At 34.7% G+C, this 9,474-nt stretch overlaps 2 protein-coding genes across 3 annotated transcripts in view; one reads left to right on the top strand and one right to left on the bottom strand.

Moving 5' to 3' along the window:
* Positions 1-9,474, top strand: part of LOC106776603 (cytochrome P450 87A3-like) — a 24,133-nt gene that overhangs the window by 3,415 nt on the left and 11,244 nt on the right. The window lies entirely within an intron of this gene.
* The window catches only part of LOC106777500 (protein HAPLESS 2), a 33,371-nt gene continuing 23,925 nt past the window's right edge, over positions 29-9,474 (bottom strand). For both annotated transcript variants that reach the window (XM_022775873.1, XM_014665071.2), the window contains one exon: positions 29-540. In XM_022775873.1, the coding sequence (XP_022631594.1) occupies positions 210-540 (331 nt within the window). In that variant the 3' untranslated portion in view covers positions 29-209. The remainder of the gene's footprint in view (positions 541-9,474) is intronic.

Here is a 9,474-nt window from a genome sequence, read left to right as displayed (position 1 = left end):
TAACTCTCCTTCCCCAATTGTAGTCCAACCCACCATATTAGATAATAATAGAAAGATAGAAAGACTAGTAGTGGAAATGGGAGAAGGAAAAAGGATAAAGCGTAACCATGATTCTATGAAGTAGTTATAATAACTAACAAGTTGCTGTTAAACTTTGGTGTCTGAAATTAAAAAAATGTCCGCATTAAGTTGTAAGTTCGGGCTTNAATCTACTCATCCTCTGGCTCATCTAGCTGAACTTGTCTGTGTTTGCCATAATTTTCTTGCCTCACTTTATCATGCTTTAGCTTCTTCTCTTTAAGTTGTCCCTCTGAACTATCCCATTTCTTTCTGTGTTTGTGGTGTGCAGGATGGTCAGCAGTATGCTGCTGATTATCCATGTTCTTTTTCTTATGACCATGCTTGTGCATTTCTTTATGAACATGGTCTGAAAGATCAAAATAATCAGAATGCTTGTGCATTTCTTTATGAATATGTCGTAAATCATCAAAATAATCAGAGCTCCTTCCCGAATGCTTGAGTTTATGTTCATAAGCGGTCCTTCCCCTATATCGAGCATAATCCCAAATAAATACATGGGCAGGTTTGGCGTTAAGAGTTATTAAAAGTCATCCATGAGTCTTTAACAAATTAAGATTTTAGGTAAATGTTCCCCTTATAGGAAGGAAAGACAAGCATACACCAATAAATGGAATTAACACAGTTGCAAAATAGAAGTGAAAAGAGAATGACTAAAACAAAACCAAAAAGCAAGATAAGAATAAAAGTTGAAGAAAAAAAAAAAATCATAGTTACAGTACCAACCTCCCGAAAATTCCACAATTGATTATGCAAGCAGGTCCAAAAGGGCGAAGAGAAAAAGTTTGGCTGTCGATTGAAAGCTTCATAGCTCACACCAATTTTGTTGCATTCAACAGAATCTAAGGTAAATCTCACTCTCTCGAGCAGCATCCACATAGAAATGTTTCTCCCCAAATCCTGCGGTTGACCAGGGCTGCCCTGTCACAAGAAAAGAAGAGCAATTTTTTAGTATGCTTGTGGAAGCTGTGAACCGTGCCAAAAGTATATAAAGTAGTTCAACGCGGTTATCTTCCTTAAACTACACCAGTAATGCCAAAATAAATGAATGATTGGTATTCAGAATTGGAAAAAGGTCTGTCACTAAAAGAAGTGCCCAAACTAGGGGAGCCAGGAGACAACAAAACATCAGAGAATATGGAACTACGGACTTACACTTGCAAATATCTTAGCCTCCCTATAACTGTATTACTTTGACAATTTCCAATTATATTTGTCAGGTTTTTTTTTTAGAGAGAAGGAAATCCGAGTTGTAACTCATGACTAAAACAACGAGGCGGCTTTCACTTCGTGGAATTTCAGAGAGGATTACAATTAAAACAAGACAAAACTACACTATAATCTTAAATAACAAAGATGAACTGTTAGAATATCATATAACTGAGTTAAACTACCATAATAATTGTACATTTTTCGTGTTTGGAGTTGAATATTTTTTGCACATTAAGAGTTGAACTTGAACTAATTTTTTTCATAAATAAACTAGATGATTGGTAGAAAATAGCTGGGGGTACAATATGTCTGTATTATACTCCACTGTGATCACTCTCTTGTCCCCTTTGTATGTGTAGTCTCTAAAATTTCAACGAACTTTTAATAAAGTTATTTGATTAACTCACTGTTTCGAAAAAATCTAGAAATAACATGAAGAAAACATCTGAAATTTTTCGTTCAAGGTGAAAACCGAAAGATTATATAAAATATTTATCTGCATTTACAAACGGTTCGATGTAAACATGGTTTTCATATGCTCCCCTAAGTCGAGCAAAGAAGTCACCAAGATAATAACCAAGTTATTCTTTTCGCACATAAATTTTTTACTTACATTTAATATTATCCTTATTTACATTTTATTCTCTTCTTTATTGAAAAATTATAAAATTTTACATTTTTTAAACTATTTTACTTTTATATTTTGTATCATATATATATATATATATATATATATTAACTCATACAACGCATAAGCAGAAGTTTTATTGATCGTTATTTCTTATTTTTAAATACGTTGAATAAGAAAACGTGTAAACAAAAAGAAATTATTTTATTTATGTACAAATCTTTGAAAATGGAAAATAAAGCGACAATTTTACCTTTAAAAATACAAATATTGCTTGCAAAACATTTAATTTTTATAAATCTATTATATTATTTTCAGTTTATGCACGAACAAAACTAAATGAATAATTAAAAAAAAAATAAATTAAAGTTCAGATTGAAACCCTTCGGATTTTTTCTTCTTCTTAACTTAACCATTTACTTTAGATTTTGAATTTAAAAATAAATCATATTTAATTTTTATGTTTAGTTGCAGTGACTATTTAATAAATAATAGAGCAAAATTTACCCCCAAATATTCTTAGTGTAGCTGTATATTAAAAACGTTTCTTTTTATTTTAGTTTTGATCTTAATTTGTATGACATGCAATTATGGATTTTTTTTTTCTATTATGTCCTTGTAAGTTTTTCTATTAAATTTAACATAAAATAAAAAAATAAGCAAAGAAGAAGACAATTCTAAAAGAAAACAAAATGTTAATGAAGTTATTTACATATATATTTCAACATTTTTTATCACGTCATCTTGTGTCAATAAATTAAATTTAATATTTATACAAACTTTAATTTTATACATTTATTTAAATAATAAATATATATTTTTAATATTTGATTTATATAACTTATAATTTAAATGAGAATAAGATTAAAAAGTAATATATATTTAATATTTGCATGAGAAGAACTATAACGTTGATGTAATTTTGAAAAGTATGAAGAGAGAAAAGAGATGTTATAAGTTGAAATTTTCTATTCATATTTAAGAGATATAATTTAGAACAATGTATTATGACATACTTTTATATTTATTTAACATATAATACAAAAATAAAATGGTATAAAAATATAAAATTTTATATTTTTTTAGAATAAAAAGAGTAAAAAAAAATAATAATATCAAATGAATATAAAAAATTTATATATGTCAAAGAAAACCATTTTTTTATAATTTAACATTGATTTCAAACATATGTTTGATATATAAAAGATGTAATTCCATTGAGAAATTAGTAGAAAGGTACACATCTATTTGTAGTGAACAAGTGATTTATATTTTCATATATATTTATTGTGTGTGTGGTTTGCTCATTTCGTATGTCTATTTTTCAATTGGTACATCTTAGCAATGAGTAATAGGTTTTAGTACATAAAAATATTCTAATATATTATGAACTCTGAATTTTAAGGTTAAAAATATTTTAATAATTTTCATTTTCAATACTAGAAAAAAAACCCAAAGTCTTGCTCATCTCAATCATTCTTCTCGACCCTACCATTTCTCTTTCATCTCTCTTACTCCAATATTTTTTCTGTGATCCCTATGTTAGTCTCAACTAAAAAAACACTCGCTATTAAACATTTTGCTTTTGTAAAGAGAAAGAGTTGGGAGAGATGAAGGAGATGAGCAAGGATTTTGAATTACTTTTTTGTTAGTTTTGAGAATGAAATTTATTAAAATACCCTTACTTTAAAACTTAAAATTTATGATATATTAGAATATTTTGTCTGCTAAAACTCGATACATATTGCTAAAATGTACCAACTGAAAAATAGACATCCACCTGAAAAATTGATCCTTGATGATCAAATAATATAGTTTTTCATCTTATTTTATGTCATTATTATTTTATTTCTTTTTATTTTATTCTTCTTTAATATTAATTCTACTTTCACGTATTTTATTTTATTTTTCTTTCATCTTATTTTTATTTTACTGTTATACGATCTACATATATTTATTTTATGTTATTATTTTAATTTTATTTTATGTTAGTTTAAATTAATGTATTATATTTAGTCTTTTTCTTTTAAAAAAAAGGTGAATGGAAACTTATAAAATGAAAAAAAAAACAAAGGAAAAAAAATAACAAAAATGACCACACATTACACTTGCCGTAACCAATAGTATCGGCTTTTCCAAATGTTTACTTTAACCCTCATTTTTGGATGGGGGATCTTTTGCTCACTGACCTACACTATTTTGGCTTATTACCATAAGTAGAAAAGCAGGAAAAAGGAAAAAGGAGATAGGGTGGCCGGATGGCAGTCAGAGTGGCAGGTGACCTCTGACCTAAAAATGGGAATCAAAAACACTGTTTCACTCAACAGATTCAGCTCCTGAGAGACCCTCTCCTTCATCTTCAGAAATTCAACACAAACAGGAGTGGCCTCCCTCTCGTACGCGCTATAAAAGATCAACGCACAGAAATCCATCTCCGAACCCAACCTTCATCGCCCATTCTTACCATTTTTCAGTCACCAAGCCAAACTCTCACAAGGGGAAACCCACTCACTCACTGGATAGCCTCTGCCCAATCCTTCTCCATTCACCTCCATCAACATCCATTATTCACCTCTCACCCTCTTCTCTAATTCCTCCATTCACGCAACAAATATCACCTTCTGTTCACAATAACAATACGACCTCCAATCTTTGATTGCTTCACCTGTAACACTAACCCCCATTCATCTACAACAGACAAAAAGAAAGGCCAGCCACAAGGAGGAGCTCCAGGAGGCACGTAACGGCACACACTGTCACTTTCCTTCGGGCGTGAAATGCGTGGGAGATTTGCTCCCAAGGTCACTGGCTACCCCGTCGCCGGCGACTACTACCAGCGTCGTATCACATCGTTGCCGGATACCGCTGCTCGCACTGCGCCGTTCGTCTATCGCTGTTTGGTTGGATCGCCACTGCGTAGCTTCACTTCTTCCGGTCTCTTCATTCTTTATCAACACCGACAACCCATATCCCTCAGCTTTATCTTCCACCATCACCCGAATCAACAACCACGGAAAGAAACTTAAAACAACAAATCAATTTCTGAAGGAAAACACCTGCCACTCCCCACGCCCATGATATAATCACAAAGCACCCGTTCAACCCTCAAACGTAGAAACTCACTCACTACCTCCATCACCTTTCTCATCACCATCACACCAACCCATCTCAACACCCAAAGCAGAAAATAGATATCAAAGGATATGGGAACAATTGTCGAGAGCAAGTTCTAAATTCAAATGAAGGGGGGCAACTGACGAGAGCAAGTTCTAAATTCAAATTGTCGATCGGCGCACTGGCGGCGTCTTGGGCTGCAGCTGGAGGCGGCCGGTTTTGGCGGAGGCGGTGGCGCGTGTGCGTGACCGGGCGGAGGTCCCTCCATTGACTGCCTAGTTTGGAAGTAAGTTCTGAGCTGTGTTTGAATGGAGAAAGTCAGAACCCTAGAGTGTTCTGAGTTGGGGAGAAAAAAGGGCCTTGGGCCTAGCTGGTGGGCTGGATCCTCTTCCTGGTGACGTGCAGTTTCTATTCACACCCCACTCTGTATCTGCAAAAAAGAAAAGAGGGTTGGGCCTGAGCATGCTATTTCGGGCTGCACCTCACTTTTAGCCTTACACCCCTGACAGTTACAAAGTTGGAGAAAAAAGGTTTTGGCCCAAACCAAAAGAGCCTCAATTTAACTCCGCCGCACTTCTGGTTTTTTCTCTGTACCCCTATTTTTATTGTGCTATTCTCTTGCTTTTATTTTATTTTTATGTTTTTGTTTCTTGTTTGATTAATAGTTTTTACTTAATGTAATCCCATATATGATAACACCCATTCCTATATCTTGTCTTTATGTTAAATAAATAAAAAATAATTAAAAATATCAAAAAATAATGTTTTAAAGGTATGGGCACTCATGTCATCATTTCATCGTCCTAGTGCTCGACACCTTTCTTTTTTGTGCTAAAAATATTTTCTCTTTCTTTAAAAAAATAATCAAAAATAATGTTTTAAAGGTACGAGCACTCTTGATTTCTCATTCTAAATGAGAATACATAGTAACAAGGTCGATCTTTTTTTTATAGTGTCATTTTTGGAGATAATTAAACATTTTAAAAACCAAATCATATTTCAGTATTTAATTAATTAAAGGTACTTTCTTCGGATAGATTTTGTAGGTGCTAATACCTTCCCTACACATAATCGACTCTCGAACGTAGAATTTGGTTTTCGTAAACCGTGTCTTATTGTTTTATGGTTTTCCATAGTTTTCCAGAATAAACTATGGTGGTGACTCCAAAATCTCCTTTTAAAAACCCGTCATTTTTGGATCGTTATTCCGTCGCAATTCCGATTGCGACTATATAATATGAATATTGTTTGGGATATACGATTAAGTAACTTCAAACACCTCTACAATTTCCTTTCCAAAGTTGTTCGGGTAGTTGAATCTTCACTCTATCTCCGCCTTCGCTCCGGTTATCAAACTTTCGAATTAACTCGTTAAGACTTCACTTGGTACTTCAGAGTTAACTCAGAAGCAAACTTGAAAATGGTGTGGAATCCGTAGGCTCATTGGTAGACTCGCTTGAAATTGCGAGCTTGCTTCCGATTTGGCGAGTTTGAGAAGAAAATTTTTAAGTGTAAAAGGAATTCATTTTTGGCTCACCGGATTAGGTATAATAGGTTTTCTGAAGTGATGAAACTTATCTTCTTCGTTCCTCTCTTATGATTCACTTAGGGTCTGTTCTTGTTCTTTCAATTCATCTTTTTTGTTCCTTCTTGTGGTCTCACTTGCGCCTTAGCTCGAGCCGTCGCGAGTGCACTTGTTCGTCGTCGCGAGCACCTTGCTCGCTATTGCCCACCATCTCGCTGTCAATGGTGGTTGTGCGCCTCCTTTGCATGCCTCTGTTTCACACTTAGCGATGGTCATCATCTCACAATTCTTATGTTCTTAAGTTCAGCTATGCATTGTTTTCAAGTTGGTCTCTACATTGTTTAGTTGTTCGTGTGCCTTAAGTAAAATGTTGCATTGTGTTTAAGTTCTAAAGAAAGTCCTCTACTTTTGATTTTTTTACATTTTATGTTTTATAATATTTATATGAACACCATTTTTATGATTTTATTTATTTGAAATTATATAAATTTGTCGATTTAATTAAATTAAAATATTATTTATATATTTCTTTTTCATGCAAAGTAAACTCTTACGAGTTTATGAGTCGAGTTTACCGAACTCTCATGTTTACGTAAAATTTTGAGGTTGACAATCTTGGCTCCAGCCGTCTGGAGGAGTACTTGCCAAAGGTTCTTCGATGTTTAAGTTAGCAAATAGGGGGGTGTCAGAGCAATAGTCTTAAATGCACAGTAAATGCGATCACTTACCTCTTACTTTTGATCTTTATTTGTAATTTTTGAGATAGACTTGAGATTAGTGAAACTTTAATCTCGGCTCAATCTCAGCCCATTATCCTTAATTAGTACTTACCTTAACTCTGTTGAGAAAATCAGTTTTTGAATAAGACCGTCCGAAATTATTGATATTCGTCTAGTCTCAAGTGTCGAACCCTTGGTGTCTTGCCTTTAGGTCGTCTCGTGGCTCCCTCGGCCCACACGGTGAACATATAAAAGAGTGTTACAAAAATTTTAAAGTTTATGGGTTGACATAAACTAGCAACGAATGAATGCACATTGCTCATTGTAACAGTAATGTTATAAGGAAAATAACGAAAGAAAGAATTCTCTATCAATATGAAAAAGTGTATATTCAATCACAATATAACAAGAAAGTCCATAATTCTATGAAGGGAGAGTAAAATATAGAATTCAAAAATACTATCTGCTGCAGAAACTGTGAATCTTCCTGCATAGAAAAAAAATGGTGAAGGTCAGCGAGAAGAAGAGTAGAGAGGAATTTCAGGGATAGAAAGAATAACAGAAAGGTACTTGCCACATTCCACACGCCCTTCCAATTAACGCACAAATCCTTTTAGAAGGGAATTTCCCTTACGAATTCTAGTGTTGCGCCTGTTATCCACCTCCTGCTGATCACGCTCCACGTGTCCCTGATCAAGCTTCACGTGTCCTTCATTCTTAACAACCTTTCTCTCACTCCCATCATGCTTCAGCATACATGTTACAGTACCCTTCCCTTTTAAAACACCCTTGTCCTCAAGGGTGAGGGATGGATAAGATTGTTGCAGCAGCAAAGCATCTTTCCAAGTTGCCAATTCTGGTTTGGTTGACTCTCACTAAACCAACACTTGAGAAATTTGTTCCGCACCACGAACAATTACTCTTGAATCCAAAATCTTCTCAGGTTGTAAGGTCGGTCCAAATTCTGAAGTAGTCAATGGCAGAGGCAAGTATTGATCAACTGGGGTGCCATGGAACTTCTTCAACAAGGACACGTGAAATACTGGATGAATTCTAGTAGTGTCAGGCAATTTCAGCTTGTACGCAACATCACCAATCTTCTGAATGATCTCAAATGGGCCAAAAAAACGCAACCCCAATATCTGATTCTTCCTCAAAACCACCGAATGTTGGCGATATGGTTGTAACTTAACCAATACCAAGTCCCCCACTTCAAAATATACCTCTTTTTTCTTCTTAGCAGCCTGTCCTTTCATGTAATTCTGAGCCTTCTCCAAATTGAATTTAAGCTCGTGAATCAGTTGGTCATGAGCTGTTAAAGTGTCCCCAAGAGATACAGGATCCGTCAAATCTTTCACATAAGGAACAATGATTGGAGGATCTCTCCCAAATACAGCCTTAAAAGGCGTCATATGAATACCATGATGATAAGCGGAATTATACCAAAATTGTGCCCAAGGAAGCATAGAATGCCAAGACTTAGGATTGTCATACACAAAACATCTTAAGTACATTTCCAAGGTCTTATTTAAAGCCTCCGTTTGACCATCGGATTGAGGATGATATGCTGAAGTCATAGCCAACGTTGTACCTTGAGCCTTGAAGAGTTGTTGCCAAAATGCAGTAATGAATACTCAATCCCTATGAGACACCACCGTCTTAGGGAAACCATGGATCTTGACCACCTGTTGTATGAAAGCATCAGCAACCGTCCTACTACTAAAATCTGCCTTGAGAGGAATAAAGTAATTGAACTTAGACAATCGGTCTACCACCACCATGATTGTAGAAAAACTATTAGAGAGCTAGGTAATTGAGTTATGAAATCCGTACTATATCCTCCCAAATCTGTTGAGGAATCGGAAGAGGGTGTAACAACCCTGAAGGAAGTGTTTGATCAACCTTAGCTTGCTGACAAACATTACACTTTCTGACAAATTCCCTAACATCTGCTTGCATCTTCGGCCAAAAGAATTGTTGACTCACCCTAGCCATGGTTCTAGTTACTCCAGCATGTCCACCTATCTTAATACTATGAAAATCATGTAAGATGGCCTGTTTAAGAGCCCTGTCATCAGGAATCATCAATCGGCCTTTCCAGAATGATAGGAACCCGGAAATAGTTAGGCCCAAACCCACAATATCCAAGGTGTATGTTAGACAAAGAAAGAAGGGCAAAGTAGGGGATCAAAATGGCA

Source organism: Vigna radiata, chromosome 11 (genome assembly GCF_000741045.1).
Source record: "Vigna radiata var. radiata cultivar VC1973A chromosome 11, Vradiata_ver6, whole genome shotgun sequence".
In the NCBI taxonomy this organism is placed as follows: domain Eukaryota; kingdom Viridiplantae; phylum Streptophyta; class Magnoliopsida; order Fabales; family Fabaceae; genus Vigna; species Vigna radiata.
The sequence above is the reverse complement of the archived record's forward strand: the minus strand, read 5'-3'. Positions and strand labels throughout refer to the sequence as shown.